General features: G+C 42.3%; 1 protein-coding gene across 1 annotated transcript in view; it reads left to right on the forward strand.

The window, feature by feature from the left end:
• LOC132407117 (diacylglycerol O-acyltransferase 1-like) overlaps positions 1 to 17,061 on the forward strand; it is a 112,633-nt gene that overhangs the window by 37,545 nt on the left and 58,027 nt on the right. Inside the window, exons 6-7 of the mRNA XM_059993411.1 lie at positions 16,108 to 16,236; positions 16,333 to 16,428. Coding sequence (XP_059849394.1) covers positions 16,108 to 16,236; positions 16,333 to 16,428 — 225 coding nt within the window. The remainder of the gene's footprint in view (positions 1 to 16,107; positions 16,237 to 16,332; positions 16,429 to 17,061) is intronic.

The raw sequence follows: 17,061 nt of genomic DNA on the forward strand, positions 1-17,061 counted from the left end.
AACAGATGGTGTTCTCATAATAAACATGTGCTCCATGCCTGCTACATTTAACATCTATCAGACTGTTAATTGTCCAGAAAACTGGTAGTCATTTCATACTGCAACAATGACATTAAGGATATTAGTCAGAATTAATTTGCGCCAGAGAATTTTAAGATACATAATTAAGACTTAAGAACAGCTTCTTAATCACATCTTTCACAATCCTTTTCTGGTGGTGTTCCCATGTCCTTGGACTCTTAATTCTGTCTTTGTTATTAATTCCCTTATTGTCACCTTAGTATTTCTTTTTGTACTACTTTTGATTGCACTATGATCTTTGCATCATTCAGTTGTTTTCCACTTGGGAAGCATGCCTTTTGAGAATAGATTGAGTGAACTCAGCCTTTCCTCCTTGGAAAGGCGGGGGATGAGAGGTGACCTGATAGAGGTGTATAAGATGATGAGAGACATCGATCATGTGGATAGTCAGAGGCTTTTCCCCAGGGCTGAAATGGCTAGCACGAGAGGGCACAGTTTTAAGATGCTTGGAAGTAGATACAGAGGAGATGTCAGGGATAAGTTTTTTACGCAGAGAGTGGTGAGTGTGTGGAATGGGTTGCCGGCGACGGTGGTGGAGGCGGATATGATAGGGTCTTTTAAGAGTCTCCTGGATAGGTACATAGGGCTTAGAAAAATAGAGGACTATGGGTAACCTTAGATAATTTCTAAGTAAGTACATGTTCGGCACAGCATTGTGGGCCGAAGGGCCTGTATTGTGCTGTAGATTTTCTATGTTTCTTTGTTTTATTGCAGGATTTATTGTATCTATTATTACCATGTATTCTGTTTACTTTGTGAGCTTTACAGCAGCAAGGAACTGAAAGTGATTTGGATCTGTAGTATTAGTTTCTGAGGCTCAATGGATTCCATTTTAATTCCAAAACGAAGGCTGATACATACAGCTGTGTGTATGGTGTGGGTGTTGCTAGATGCAAGGGTGTGGTTAAGGGTGTGAGAACATGCACAGCTCAAGTTCACTGTAAGTATGCTTATTAGGCAGATAAAAATGGCAGAACACGTAGCACAACACTTTGGAAAGAAACACTGGTTAATTTCCTTTTTCAATCAAACATAATTGAATGTACATTCACAGTCAGGAATGACCCCTTACATCCTCCTACTTCCTCTACAACCACTGCAAATAAACCATAAGATATAGGAACAGATAAAGTGTGTTGTTGTCTGGTAGGTTGTAGTTAATGCGCTTCACCGAGCACTGTTGCAAGAAAGCAGTATCCATCATAAGACCATAAGATATAGAAGCAGCATTAGGCCATTTCTTCATGGCTGATTCAATTTTCCCTCTTAGCCCCAATCCTGCCTTCTCTCTGTATCCCTTCATGCCTGGACTAATCAAAAATCTATCAACCTCTGACTTAAATATACTTAATGACTTGGCCTCCACAGCTGCCTGGGGCAATTAATTTCACAGATTCACCACTCTGATTAAAGAAATTACTCCTCATCTCCGTTCTAAATGGATGTCCTTCTATTCTGAGGCTGTGTTCTCTGGTCTCCCAACATAGGAAATATTGCTTCCACGTCCACTCTATCAAGGACTTTCAAATTCAATAGGTTTTAATGAGATTCCCCCATCATTCATCTGATTCCAGTGAGTACAGACTCAGAGCCATCAAACACACCTCACGTGACAAGCCTGACAACACACACAAAATGCTGGTGGAACGCAGCAGGCCAGGCCCCATCTATAGAGAGAAGCTCTGTCAACGTTTCGGGCCGAGACCCTTCGTCAGGACTAAAGAAAAGATAGTAAGAGATTTGAAAGTGGGAGGGAAAAATGCGAAATAATAGGAAAAGACCGGAGGGGGTGGGGTGGAGCTGAGAGCCAGAAAGGTGATTGGCAAAAGGGATACAGAGCTGGAGAAGGGAAAGGATCATGGAAAGGGAGGCCTAAGGAGAAAGAAAGACTTCTCTAACTTCTGTTAATGCCCTTCCTCTCCTTTTTACCCCATCCCTGATATATTTAGTTTTTTCCCCCCCTCTTTTTTCTCCTTCTTCCCATCACTCTGCCTGTTCTCCATCTCCCTCTGGTGCTCCCCTTCCTCTTTCTTTCTCCTTAGGCCTCCTGTCCCATGATCCTTTCCCTTCTCCAGCTCTGTATCCCTTTTGCCAATCACCTTTCCAGCTCTTAGCTTTACCCCACCCCCTCCGGTCTTCTCCTACAATTTCGCATTACCCCCTCCCCCTCCTACTTTCAAATCTCTTACCATCTTTCCTTTCAGTTAGTCCTGACGAAGGATCGCGGCCTGAAACGTCGACAGTGCTTCTCCCTACAGATGCTGCCTGGCCTGCTGCGTTCCACCAGCATTTTGTGTGTGTTGTTTGAATTTCCAGCATCTGCAGATTTCCTTGTGTTTGCTATTCAATCCCTGAATCATTTTTGTGAACCTCGTTTAAACCCTCTCCAATATCAGTATATCCTTTCTTCGACGAGGGGCACAAAACTGCTCACAATACTCCAAGTGAGGCCTCACCAGTGCCTTATAAAGCCTCAGCATTACATCATTGATTTTATATTTTAGTCCTCTAGAAATGATTTTGTCCCCTTTTTACATTGCAACTCATCCCATTGCCTGCAGTTTTGTGCTATGATATGCCTTACTTGGCATCAACTCAACCTGAAAATTAACCTTTAGAGAATCCTGCACAAGGACTCCCAAGTCCTTTTGCACCTCTGATTTTCTCTCCATTTAGAAAATAGTCAACTTTTTAATTTATTCTACCAAAGTGCATGACCATTCACTTTCTGGCACTGTATTCCATCTACTACTACTTTGATCATTCTCCTGATCTAAGTCCTTCTGCAGCTTCTCTGCTTCCTTAACACTCCTTCTGCAAACGTAGCCTCAAAGCTATCAGTGCCGAATCCAAGTCATTGACATATAACATGAAACAAATTGGTCCCAACAAACCTCTGTGGAATACTACTAGTCACCAGCAGCCAACCAGAAAAGGATCCCTAAATTCCCACTCTTTGCCTCCTGCCAATCTGCCAGTGTTCTATCCATGCAAGTATTTTTCCTGTAATACCATAGGATCTTAATTTGTTAAGCAGCCTGGTGTGGCACCTTGTCAGAGTCCTTCTGACACGACATCTGCCAATTCTCCTTTGTCTATCCTGCTTGTTATATCTTCAAAGAATTGCAACAGATTTGTTGGGCAAGATTTTCCCTTGCTGACTTTGGGCTATTTTGTTATGTGCCACAGAGTACCCTGAAACCATATCCTTGACAATCAATTCCAACATCTTCCCAACCACTGAGGTCACCCTAACTGCTCTTTAATTTCCTTTCTTCTGCCTCTCTCCCTTTTTGAAGAGCAGAGTGAGAGTTGCAATTTTTCAGTCCCCTGGAACCATGCCAGAATCTAGTGATTCTTGAAAGATAATTACTAATGTCTCCGCAATCTCTTCAGCCCCTCTTTCAGAACCCTGGAGTGTAGACCAACTGGTCAGGTGTCTTATCAACCTTCAGACTTTTCAGTTTCCCAAGCACCTTTTCCCTAGTAATTGCAACTTCATTCATTTCTGCCTCCTGATACTCTTGAATTTCTGACATACTGCTAGTGTCTTCCACAGTGAAGACTGATGCAAAAAACTTGTTCAGTTCATCTGCCATGTCCTTGACCCTCACTAATACCTCTCTAGCATCAAGTTATAGCAGTTTGATACCTTCTCTCACCTCTCTTTTACATTTTAGGCATCTGAAGAAACTTTTGGTATCCTATTTAATATTATTGGTTAGCTTGCCTTTGTATTCCATCTTCTCCTTCTTTATGACATTTTAGTTGCCTTCTGTTGGTTTTTAAAAGCTTCTTAATTCTCTAACTTCCCACTAATTTTTGCTGTATTACGTATGTGGCCTTTCTTTGACTTTTATGTTGACTTTGATATCTCTTGTCAGCCATGATTACATCATCCGGTCTTTAGAATATAATTTCTACTTTGGGATGTATCTATCCTGTGCTTTCCAAGTTGTTCCCTGAAACTGCAGGCACTGCTGCCTTGCCATCATTCCTACTGGTGTCCCTTTCCAATCAAGTTTGTCTGGCTCCTCTTTTATGCCTCTCTAATTCCCTTTTATTCATCTGTAATACTAATACATCTGACTTTAGCAGGGTGAATTTTATTATGTTATGATCACTGTCTCAGGGTTCCTTTACCTTTAGCTCTCTAATCAGTTCCATCTCATTCCACAACACCCAATCCAGAATAGCTGATCACTTAGTGGGCTCAACCATGAGCTGGTTGTAGGCATTCTACAAATTCCCACTGATTCTCCCAGCACCAACCTGATTTTCCCAATGTACCTGCATATTGAAATCCCCCATGACTATCATAACATTGCCCTTTCCACATGCATTTTCTACTTCACATTGTAATTTGTAGACCACATCTTTCCTACAGTACAGAGATGTGTATATCACTCCCATTAGGGTCTTTTCACCCTTGCAGTTTCTACCCACAATGACTCTACACCTTTCGATCCTATGTCACCTCTTTCTAATGATTTGATTTCATTTTCTACCAACAGAGCCACCCCACCCTCTCTGCCTATCTACCTGTCCTTTTAATACAGTCTGTATCCTTGGACATTAAGCTCCATGCTATAATGTTCTTTCAGCATGATTTAATGATATTCAATGTCATGCATGCCAACCTCTAGCTATTCTAAAAGTTCATCTACCTTATTCTGTATACTGCGTACATTTAAATATAATACCTTCAGTCCTGTATTCATCAGCTGTTTGACTTTGTCCCCTTTTTACATTGCAACTCATCGAGTTGACTGCAATTTTGTGCTATCAGCCTCTACTTGCAACAAATCTCACTACACACTGCTGTATGGTTTGTAAAGACCATAAGACATAGGAGCAGAATTAGGCCATCTGGCACATCAAGTTTGCTCTGCCATTCAATCGTGGCTGATCGTTTTTTTTCTCTCCTCCTCAACCCCAGTTCTCAGCCTTCTCCCTGTAGCCTTTGATGTCATGACCTATCAAGAACCTATTAATCTTTGCCTTAAATGCACCCCACGATCTGGTCTCCACAGCTGCATGTGGTAACAAATTCCACAAATTCATCACCCCTTGGCTAAAGAAATTTCTCTGCATCTCTGTTTTGAAAGGGTGTCTCTCTATCCTGAGACACCCTGTATCCCTCTTGTTCTAGACTCTTACACATTGAGAAAACATCCTTTCCACAACTACTCTGTCTAGGCCTTTCAGTATTCTAAAGGTTTCAGTGAGATCCCCCCTCATCTTTCTGAATTCCAGTGAGTACAGACCTAGAGCCATTAAACTTTCCTCGTATGATAACCCTTTCATTACTGGAATCATCCTTGTGAACCTCCTCAGGATGCTCTCCAATGCCAGCACATCTTTTCTAAGATGAGGGGCCCAGAACTACGCAAGGTGGGGTCTCACCAGTGCCTTATAAAGCCTCAGTATCACATCCTTGCTCTTGTATTCTAGACCTCTTGAAATGAAGGCATTTGCCTTCCTCACCACCAATTCTGGTCCTCTGGTTTGGAGGTTGACGACACAATTGCTGAGGGAGGTATAGAGGCAAAGGTTCTGTAGCTTATTGATCAGGACTGTGGGAATGGTGGTGTTAAACTTTGAGCTATAGTCAACGAACAGCATCCTGACATAGGAGTTTCTATTGTCCAGGTGATCCATGGCCGTTTGAAAAGCCATTGAGATTATGTCTGTCATAGACCTATTGTGGATATAGGCAAATTTTAGTGGGTTCAGGTCCTTGCTGAGGAAGGAGTTCATTTTAGTTAAATGCTGTAGATTGCATCGAGAGAAATTCCAAAGAGGTATATTTAGAAGATAGGCCAAGTTAGAACCCTAGCTGACGAAATGTTGAGGCTTTGGTAAGGATGGATCTTGTTTAGGCTGTTGGGTATGAATGAAACTCTAGATGAATACAGAAAGTAAAAGACTAGGCTTGAGGGAGAAATCAGAAGGAGAAAATAAGGTTATAAAATGGATTTGGCAGGTGGGATTAAAGATAATCTCAAGAAGTTCTTCAGTTAAAAGGTGATGAGAGAAACTAGGTCCTGTTAAAGACAATAGACAATAGGTGCAGAAGTAGACCATTCGGCCCTTCGAGCCTGCACCGCCATCCTGAGATCATGACTGATCATCTACTATCAATACCCGGTTCCTGCCTTGTCCCCATATCCCTTGATTCCCCTATCCACAAGATACCTATCTAGCTCCTTCTTCAAAGCATCCAGAGAATTGGCCTCCACTACCTTCCGAGGCAGTGCATTCCAGACCCCCACAACTCTCTGGGAGAAGAAGTTTTTCCTTAACTCTGTCCTAAATGACCTACCCCTTATTCTCAAACCATGCCCTCTGGTACTGGACTCTGCCAGCATCTGGAACATATTTCTTGCCTCTATCTTGTCCAATCCCTTAATAATCTTATATGTTGCAATCAGATCCCCTCTCAATCTCCTTAATTCCAGCGTGTACAAGCCCAGTCTCTCTAACCTCTCTGCGTAAGACAGTCCGGACATCCCAGGAATTAACCTCGTGAATTTACGCTGCACTTCCTCTACAGCCAGGATGTCCTTCCTTAATCCTGGAGACCAAAACTGTACACAATACTCCAGGTGTGGTCTCACCAGGGCCCTGTACAAATGCAAAAGGACTTCCTTGCTCTTGTACTCAATTCCCTTTGTAATAAAGGCCAACATTCCATTAGCCTTCTTCACTACCTGCTGCACTTGCTCATTCACCTTCAGTGACTGATGAACAAGGACTCCTAGATCTCTTTGTATTTCTCCCTTACTCAACTCTACACCGTTCAGATAATAATCTGCCTTCCTGTTCTTACTCCCAAAGTGGATAACCTCACACTTATTCACATTAAACGTCATCTGCCAAGTATCTGCCCACTCACTCAGCCTATCCAAGTCACCCTGAATTCTCCTAACATCCTCATCACATGTCACACTGCCACCCAGCTTAGTATCATCAGCAAACTTGCTGATGTTATTCTCAATGCCTTCATCTAAATTGTTGATGTAAATCGAAAACAGCTGTGGTCCCAATACCGAGCCCTGTGGCACCCCACTAGTCACCACCTGCCATTCCGAGAAACACCCATTCACCGTTTGCCTTTGCTTTCTATCTGCCAACCAGTTTTCTATCCATGTCAATATCTTCCCCCCAATGCCATGAGCTCTGATTTTACCCACCAATCTCCAATGTGGGACCTTATAAAATGCCTTCTGAAAATCGAGATACACTACATCCACTGGATCTCCCTTGTCTAACTTCCTGGTTACATCCTCGAAAAACTCCAATAGATTAGTCAAGCATGATTTGCCCTTGGTAAATCCATGTTGGCTCGGCCCAATCCTATCACTGCTATCTAGATATGTCACTATCTTTAATAATGGACTCTAGCATCTTCCCCACTACTGATGTTAGGCTGACAGGATGATAGTTCTCTGTTTTCTCCCTCCCTCCTTTCTTAAAAAGTGGGATAACATTAGCCATTCTCCAATCCTCAGGAACTGATCCTGAATCTAAGGAACATTGGAAAATGATTACCAATGCATCCGCAATTTCCAGGGCCACCTCCTTTAGTACCCTAGGATGCAGACCATCTGGACCTGGGGATTTGTCAGCCTTCAGTCCCATCAGTCTACTCATCACCATTTCCTTCCTAATGTCAATCTGTTTCATTTCCTCTGTTACCCTATGTCCTTGGCCCATCCATACATCTGGGAGATTGCATGTGTCTTCCCTAGTGAAGACAGATCTAAAGTATTTATTAAATTCTTCTGCCATTTCTCTGTTTCCCATAACAATTTCACCCAATTCATTCTTCAAGGGCCCAACATTGTTCTTAACTGTCTTCTTTCTCTTCACATACCTAAAAAAGCTTTTGCTGTCCTCCTTTATATCCTGGCTAGCTTGCGTTCGTACCTCATTTTTTCTCCCCGTATTGCCTTTTTAGTTAAGTTCTGTTGTTCCTTAAAAATTTCCCAATCATCTGTCCTCCCACTCACCTTAGCTCTGTCATACTTCCTTTTTTTTAATGCTATGCAATCTCTAATTTCCTTTGTCAACACTGTGGCCCCTTTTCCCCCCTTTGAATCCTTCCTTCTCCGGGGGATGAACTGATTTTGCACCTTGTGCATTTTTCCCAAGAATACCTGCCACTGTCTTTTCTGTTAGGATATCCGTCCAGTTAACTTTGGCCAGCTCCTCCCTCATGGCTCCATAGTCTCTCCTGTTCAACTGCAACACTGACACCTCCGATCTGCCCTTATCCTTCTCAAATTGCAGATAAAAACTTATCATATTATGGTCACTACCTCCTAACGGCTCCTTTACTTCAAGATTGCTTATCAAATCCTGTTCATTACACAAGACTAAATCCAGAATAGCCTTGTCCCTGGTCTGCTCTCGTACAAGCTGTTCCAAGAATGCATCCCGTAGGCAGTCTACAAACACTCTATCCTGGGGTCCAGAACCAACCTGATTCTCCCAATTCACCTGCATGTTGAAATCCCCCATAACTACTGCGACATTACCTTTGCCACATGCCAATGTTAACTCCCTATTCAACTTGTACCCAATATCCATGCTACTGTTTGGTGGCCTGTAGACAACATCCATTAGGGTCTTTTTGCCCTTACTGTTCCTCAGTTCTATCCACACAGACTCTACTTCTCCTTATCCTGTGTCCCCCCCTTGCAAAGGACTGAATCTCATTCCTCACCAACACGGCCACCCCACCCCTTCTGCCCACATTTCTGTCCCTACGATAGCACGTATACCCTTGTACATTCATTTCCCAGGTCTGATCTCTCTGCAGCCATGTCTCCATTATCCCAACAACATCAAAGTTACCCATTTGCACCTGAGCTTCAAGCTCATCTGCCTTATTTCTGACACTTAGTGCATTCAGATATAGAATTTTTAGCCCATTTCTCCTCTCTCTGTTTAAATCACTGCCTATTGTGCTTAACCCAGCTCCCCGAACTCCCATTGGGCTATACGCCCCTTGAATTTTGTTGTCCTTCCTAAATTTACTTATTCTTTCTATACATTTAACTCCATGTTCCGTCAGACCATCCCTCTGTACATGTGTCCTCCTTATCACTTGTTCCGCCTCACCTTTCTCTACTACACACTTAATATTCCAGAACCGTGTAGTCCCCACCTGTCCTTTATTCTTCATCTCGCTATCCTCTCGTTCATTCTGGTTCCCTGCCCCCTGCAAATTTAGTTTAACCCCCCCCCCCCCCCCGAGAAGCACTAGCGAACTTTCCTGCAAGAATGTTAGTACCACTCCAGTTCAGGTGTAAACCGTCCTGCCGGAACAGATCCCACCTTCCCAATTATCAAAGCCCAATTATCTAAAAACCTGAAGCCCTCCCTCCTGCATCATCCTCTCAGCCACATATTAATCTGTATAATCCTTCTGTTCCTTGCCTCACTCGTAAGTGGCACGGGTAGCAATCCTAAGGTTGTTACCCTGGAGGTCCTGCCCTTCAGCTTCGCACCTGACGACCTGAACTCACTACGCAGGACCACCTCACTCATCCTAACCACATCGTTGGTCCCTACATGGACCACAACATCTGGGTTCTTGCCCTCCCTCTCGAGAATAACCTGCACCCGATCTGAGATGTCCTGGATCCCGGCACCAGGGAGGCAACATACCATCTGAGACTCCCGATCTTCCCCACAAAATCTCCTATCCGCCCCCCGACTATAGAATCCCCTATCACTACCGCTCTCTTCTCTTCCCTCCTCCCCTTCCTAGTTGAGGGTCCAACCTCAGTGCCAGAGACAAGACCACTGCAACTTGTTCCTGGTAGGTCATCCCCACCAACAGTATCCAAAATGGTATATTTATTGTTGATGGGAACGGCCACAGGGGTGCTCTGCTCTCTCTGTCTGCTCCCCCTGCCTCTCTTGACTGTCACCCATTTGCCTACCTCCTGTCTTTTTGGTGTGACTACCTCCCGATAACTCTTATCTATCTCTGCCTCTGCCTCCTGAATGATCCGTAGTTCATCCAGCTCCTGCTCCAATTCCCTAACTCGGTCTGATAGGAGCTGCTGCTGGATGCACCTTTTGCAGGTGAGGTCATCAGGGACAACTGTGTTGACCCTGACCTCCCACATACTGCATATGGAGCACACCACTGCTCTAACTGTCTCCCCCATTACTTGATCCCAGATTAGTCAGAATAAATGAAAAAAGTACCTACTGACCTTACCTTTTGTTTTACCTCAGCAAGCACGTACTCAGGCTCACTGATTTCCTCTCACCTAAGTCCCCTTGCGCCGAAGCCTGCTGAGCCAAAGCCCAGCACTCTGCTCCCTTGCACTACGCTGCCCGCTCCTAAATGTGGTCCTCTTTTTAAACTCCGCGCTCGCTGCTGATGTCACCCACGCCTGTGCGGTTTTACCTTCCTCCTCAGGTACTGTCCAGGTAGGTCCTGATGGTAAGACCATCAAGATCACCTATGTGTGGAACCACAGAAGATGGTTGTGATTTTTGATGTTTGTTTCTTCTGTGTTTAGCAAGGGCAACATCTTGGGTCCCAAAGAAATTAGTGTATTAAGTAGTGAGGTCTTGGCATCATACAAGGAAAGAGGTGTTTGAAGCCCTGACGAGAATTAAGGTGGGCAAATCCCCAGGGCCTGACCAAGTACACCCTTGACCATATGGGAGGCCTGAGAAGAAATCGCAGAGGTCCTTTAGAGTTATTTGCTTGATTATCAGCCACCGTCAAAGTTATTGAAGACTGGAGGGTGGCTAATGTTGTTCCATTGTTCAAGAAGGGCAGCTAGGGCAGTATATGACTACAAGCAAGTATATTACCAGCTAATATCCAGGCAATTGAGAGCAGAGTTGTTGAACTAATGGTGAAACTGACCTATGAAAGGGAACTGAGAGACAGTTGTGTGCTCTATTTCATTGAAACATGGCTTACACCCATTCCACCTGACTACACATACAAACTCAGGGCTTCTCAGTTTTTTGGTTAGATCATATGGCATCTTGGGCAAAGCGAGAGGCAGAGGGTCTGTTTCCTAATCAACTCTTAATGGTGCTCAGACGTGATGATCCTTGTGAGTTTCTAGTCACTTAACCTGGAATATTTAACAGTGAAATGCCATCCATGCTACCTGCCATGGGAGTTCGGTTACTTTCTTGATGGCAGCCAGGCAGAAGTAAAGGCTGAACTCACTGAATATAGCTATGTTCAACAGGCTTGAAATGGGATACCGTGCTCTCTTCATTATAGCTGGTAAAATTCATCTTCATACAGGCCACCCTCTGGAGTATTTTACCTGAATACTGTCAGCATGTCTCCTGTCTCATTAGTGGCTCAAATAACCATGACCATCGCTACACAACTATCAAAGATACTTGACAGGCTCTATTGCTTCTCCCTGCATACATACAGGCAGCCTCATGTGTGGCACCTTGTCAAAAGCCTTCTGAAAATCCAAGTACACAACATCCACTGACTCTCATTTGTCTATCATGGTTATTATTTCTTCAAGGATTTGTGAGGTAAGATTTTCCCTTGAGGAAACCATGCAGGACCACCACCATCCTGGCAATGCTCTCTTCTTGCTGCTATCATCAGGAAGGAGGTACAGGAGCCTCAGAACCTATACCAACAGGTTGAGGAACAGTTATTCCCCTCATCCATCAGAGGGGATAACTTCATTTGCCCCAACACTGAAATGAAAGTGAACTGTGGACTCATTTTCAAGGACATTTCAGTTCATGTTCTCAATGTTTATTGCTGTTTTATTTGTTATCGTTATTTTCTTCTTTTGTATTTACAGTTCATTATATTTTGCACATTGGTTTTTTGTCTATCTTGTCTGCGGTTGTGCATGGATTCTATTGTGTTTCTTTGTATTTACTGTGAATGCCCACAAAAAAATAAATCTCCGGATTGTATATGGTGACATAAATGTACTTTGATAATAAATTTACTTTGACCCGCTCTTTACCTTGTTTTTCTAATGTACTGGGACAACAGTGGTCTTCTTAAAGCAGATGGGAACCTCAGATGGAGGCAGGGAGAGGCTAAAAATATCTGCAAATACCCTTGCCAGCTGATCTACACAGGATTTAAGGGCATGATTGGGGACATCATCTGGGCCAGATGTTTTCCACATGTTCACTGTCAGGAAGACTGTTCTGATGTCGTGTAGTAGTGACTCTGGGTTCAAGTGCATTGAAGGCAATCAGCATGGGTGATGATATTCCAGTATCCTTTTATTTAAAAATGGCATAGTAAAGGGAAGAGATGCACTGTTGTCAACAATGGTTCCTGACTTCATTTTGTAATCTGATAGAGCATACAGGAACTACCACTCCTAACAGCTGGTCTTAGTCTTGATTTTGGACTGGTATTGTCTCTTCGTATCTCTGATATTTTTATGAAGGTCGTATCTTGATTTCTTGTATAGATCAGGGTTACCTGTTTTGAATGCTGCAGTTCTGGATTTAAGTATGGATTAGATGGCTCAGATCATCCATGATTCCTCATTTGGTAACACCTGGATTGACCTCTTTGGAATGTAGTCCTCTATACATATACAGATAAAGTTTCTGATAACAGTGACATACTAGACTGGCTGCTGAGTCTTCTAATATGCACCAGTGTACCAACTTAAAGAAGTCGCTCATCTATTCTATTCCCCTTGAAATAAATGGCAACATTGCATATGCCTTCTTTACCACTGATTCAACCTGTGAATTAACCTTCTGTAAGTCTTGTACAAGGACTCTCAAGTTCCTTTGTACCACTGATGTTTGAATTTTCTCCCCATTTAGATAGTAGTCTGCACTGTTGTTCCTTTTACCAAAATGCATTTTCACACATTTCCCAACACTGTATTCCATCTTCCACTTTTTTGTCCATTTTGCAGGAGTTTGTCTAACTCCTGCAATTGCATTGCTTCCTCAGCACTACTTACCCCTCCACCGATCATGATATCATCTGCAACCTTTGCCACAAAGCCATCAACTCCACTACCTAAATCATTCACAAACAATGTGAAAAGTAGCAATCTCTATACTGACTCCTGAGGAACACCACTAGTTTCTGGCAACCAACCAGAAAAGGCCCCTTTATTCCCACTTGCTGCCTCCTCTATCCATGTCAATATATTTGCTGTAACACCATAGGATTTTATCTTGTTAAGCAGCCTCATGTGAGGCACTTTATCAAATTCCTTCTGAAAATCTAAGTAAATGGCTCCTTTGTCCATCCTGCTTGTTACTTCCTCGAAGAATTCTAACAAATTTGTAAGGCAGGATTTCCTTTTACAGAAACCATGCTGACTGACTTATTTTATCATCAGTCTCCAAGTACCCTGAAACCTCATCCTTAGTAGTGGATTTCAACACTTTCCCAACCACTGAGGTTAGGCTAACTGGACTATAATTTGCTCTCTTTTGCCTTCTTAAAGATATTTGCAATTTTCCAGTCCTCCGGAATCATGCTAGAATCAAGTGATTCTTGAAAGATCATGACCAATGCATCCTTTATCACTTCTGCAATCTCCTTCAAGACTCTGGGATGTAGTCCATCTGGTCCAGGTGACTTATCCACCTTTCAGTTTGCTTCACACTTTTTCCTTTGTAATAGCGATGGCACTCACTCCTGCTCCCTGATACTCACAGACCTCTGGCATACAACTAGTGTCTTCCACAGTAAAGACTGAAGCAAAGTATTTACTAAGTTCATCTGCATATCTTTGCGCCATTACTACCTTCTCACCTCCCTTTTACTCTTTATAACGTACAGTATCCTGCTTTATATTATCAGTTAGCTTGAACTTGTATTTAATCTTTTCTCTTTTTATAACTTTTTTTTAGTTGCCTTTTTTTGGATTTTAAAAGCTTCCCATCATCCAACTTCCCTCTCACTTTTGCTATCTTGTGTGCCCTTTCCTCGGCTTTTGTGCAGTCCTTAACTTCCCTTGTCAGCCACGGTTGCCTAGCCCTGCCATTTGAGAACTTGTTCTTCTATGGAACTTATCTATCCTGTGCCTTGTGAACTACTCCTAGAAACTCGAGTCATCTCTGTTCTGCTGTCATCCCCATTGGTATCCCCTCTTATCCACCTGGGGAAGCTCCTCTCTTATGTCTCTGTAATTCCCTTTATCCCCTTTATCTTACTCTCAAACTGCACCATAAATTCAATCATGTTATGATCACTGCTTCCTAAGGGTTCCTTTACGTTAAGCTGACTAATAAGAACTGGGTTATTACACAACACCCAATCTAAAATAGCCTTTCCCCTAGTGGGCTCGAGCACAAGCTGCTCTAAAAAGCCATCTGGTGGGCATTCAACAAATTCACTCTCTTCCAATCAGACACCTACTTATTTTCTCAATCCCCTTGCATATAAACATAAAACAACTACAGCATGGAAACAGGGCATCTCATCCCTTCTAGTCCGTGTTGAACGCTTACTCTCACCTAGTCCCACCAACTTGCACTCAGCCCACATCCCTCCATTCCTTTCCTGTCCGTATACCTATCCAATTTTTTTTTAAATGACAATACTGAACCTGCCTCTACCACTTCTACTGGAAGCTCGTTCCACACAGCCACTACTCTCTGAGTAAAGAAGCTCCCCCTCGTGTTACCCCTAAACTTTTGCCCCTTAACTCTCAACTCATGTCCTCTTATTTGAATCTCCCCTACTCTCAATGGGAAAAGCCTATCCACGTCAACTCTATTTATCCCCCTCATAATTTTAAATTCCTCTATCAAGTCCCCCCTCAACTTTCTACGCTCCAAGGAATAAAGACCTAACTTGTTCAATCTTTCCCTGTAACTTAGGTGCTGAAACCCAGGTAACATTCTAGTGAATCTCCTCTGTACTCTCTCTATTTTGTTGACATTTTTCCTAAAATTCGGTGACCAGAACTGTACACAATACTCCAAATTCAGTCTTACCAATGCCTTGTACAATTTTAACATTACATCCCAACTCCTATACTCAATGCTCTGATTTATAAAGGCCAGCATACCAAAAGCTTTCTTCACCACCCTATCCACATGAGATTCCACCTTCAGGGAACTATGCACTATTATTCCTAGATCACTCTGTTCTACTGCATTCTTCAATGCCCTACCATTTACCCTGTATGTCCTATTTTGATTAGTCCTACCAAAACGTAGCACCTAATGTGACATTACCCTTATAACAGGCCCTTTCCAGCTCCCTCTGCAATCTCAACCCCAAATCTTGGCTGCTATTTGGAGGCCTGTATATGATTCCCATAATGTTTTTTTTACCCTTGCAGTTTCTTAACTCCACCCACAAAGGTTCGACATACTCTGACTCGATGTCACTTCTTTCTAAAGATGCAATTCCATCTCTTACCAACAGAGCCACACCACCACAATGGCAAAGCAGACAATGGGCTGAAAGGCCTAATCCTGCTCCTATGCCTTATGGTCTCAACCTGCCTCTTCACTCATCATTGACTCCAGGGATTTTGTCGAGTATTCCATAAGCTATTTAGCTGAGAAGCTGGATGCACTTTATACTGGTCCTCAGCTTTACACCAGCCACAAATGGTGTTTCCAGCAATTGCCCCATTCAGTAACAAGATAAAATATGCAGATGTGGGAAATCAAGGTAAGACACACGAAATACTGGAGGAACTCAGCAGGCCTGGCAGCATCTATGGAAAAGAGTAAACAGTCAACATTTTAGACCAAAACTGATCATCAGGAATTGCTTCATCCATGTGGTTTTCTTTATTTCTGTGTCTACTAATGTTTCATTTGGTCTTAGATAAAAATACATAAACACAGGCATTTGTCATGGTTGAAAATTCTTTCTTGATCCCATCTTATTTGAATTAATGAAATTAATATAATGATGTGGGAGTGAGTAGTAGAATTTAACATGTCAAATCACATGCACAGAATACTGAAATAACTAATTAGAAAATTACTCACTTTATCATTGCGTTTTTCTTCTCCCTTTTGGGTTACTTATTGATGCAGTTGGATCAGGAATGGTATTAACCGTGCACAGCACTATCTTCATGAAGTTGTACTCTTATCACGAGGTGAATAGGTGGCTTCGTGAAGAATGGGGACCTCTAGGTCTAAGAACAGCCATGAAACAACCAGGTATATCTATATTAAATAGTTGCAAATAGTTTCATATAATTGTTGTTTCATATTTGTTTGTTATATTGTGATATTAACTTTATGCATCTTTTACAGGCATTATGTCATGTGTATTTGGAAATGGTGAAACCAGTGGTAATCGGAACAATGTAGATGAAATAGTTAATTATCCAGACAACCTGACAGTAAGAGGTAGAAGTTTTTTTTTTCTTTTGTGAAGACTGCAATGTAATTTACTGTTATAGAAAAGAGGAGTGGTTTAACTTATTTACCAATTCCCAGTTTTTAATTTATATTGATTTAGATTTTGTTTTCAGCAGTAAGTTGGAATTTTAGCTAAAAGCTGCTTCCCAATGAAGAATGATGAGATCAAGAAAAAGGTGATAGAAATAACTTTTTATCTTGAAACTTAACCCTTACTTATTTTTATTAAGCATTCTTCTGATATGTTTGGCATTCTGTGGAAGCTACACATAGAATGTACAAAGTAGTTTTGAATTAAGTGGAATTATTTCTACCTCTATTCTTGTGAAAATTAGGTATATCTAGAGGGAGAAAGTGGATATATTGCTTTCCTCATGGAAGCCTTGGATATATCCTTCAGACGTTTCCTCAGTCTTCATGGAAATCTCCAGAGTCAGATAACTCTTTATTTTGGAAGTCTGGTCATAGCCTTGTGAACAATGTGGTACATAGTCTGGCTGAGTGTAGCTTGGGCCCCAGTGCTGGAGAGAATATCTTGGTTTATATTGTGATTTTGTAGGCTGTTGTGAAACCATGTCTATTGCCTCTGCTCAGTTAGGAGACAGGGCTGTGGATGTTGAA

This window comes from Hypanus sabinus, chromosome 17 (genome assembly GCF_030144855.1).
Source record: "Hypanus sabinus isolate sHypSab1 chromosome 17, sHypSab1.hap1, whole genome shotgun sequence".
Taxonomy (NCBI): Eukaryota; Metazoa; Chordata; class Chondrichthyes; order Myliobatiformes; family Dasyatidae; genus Hypanus; species Hypanus sabinus.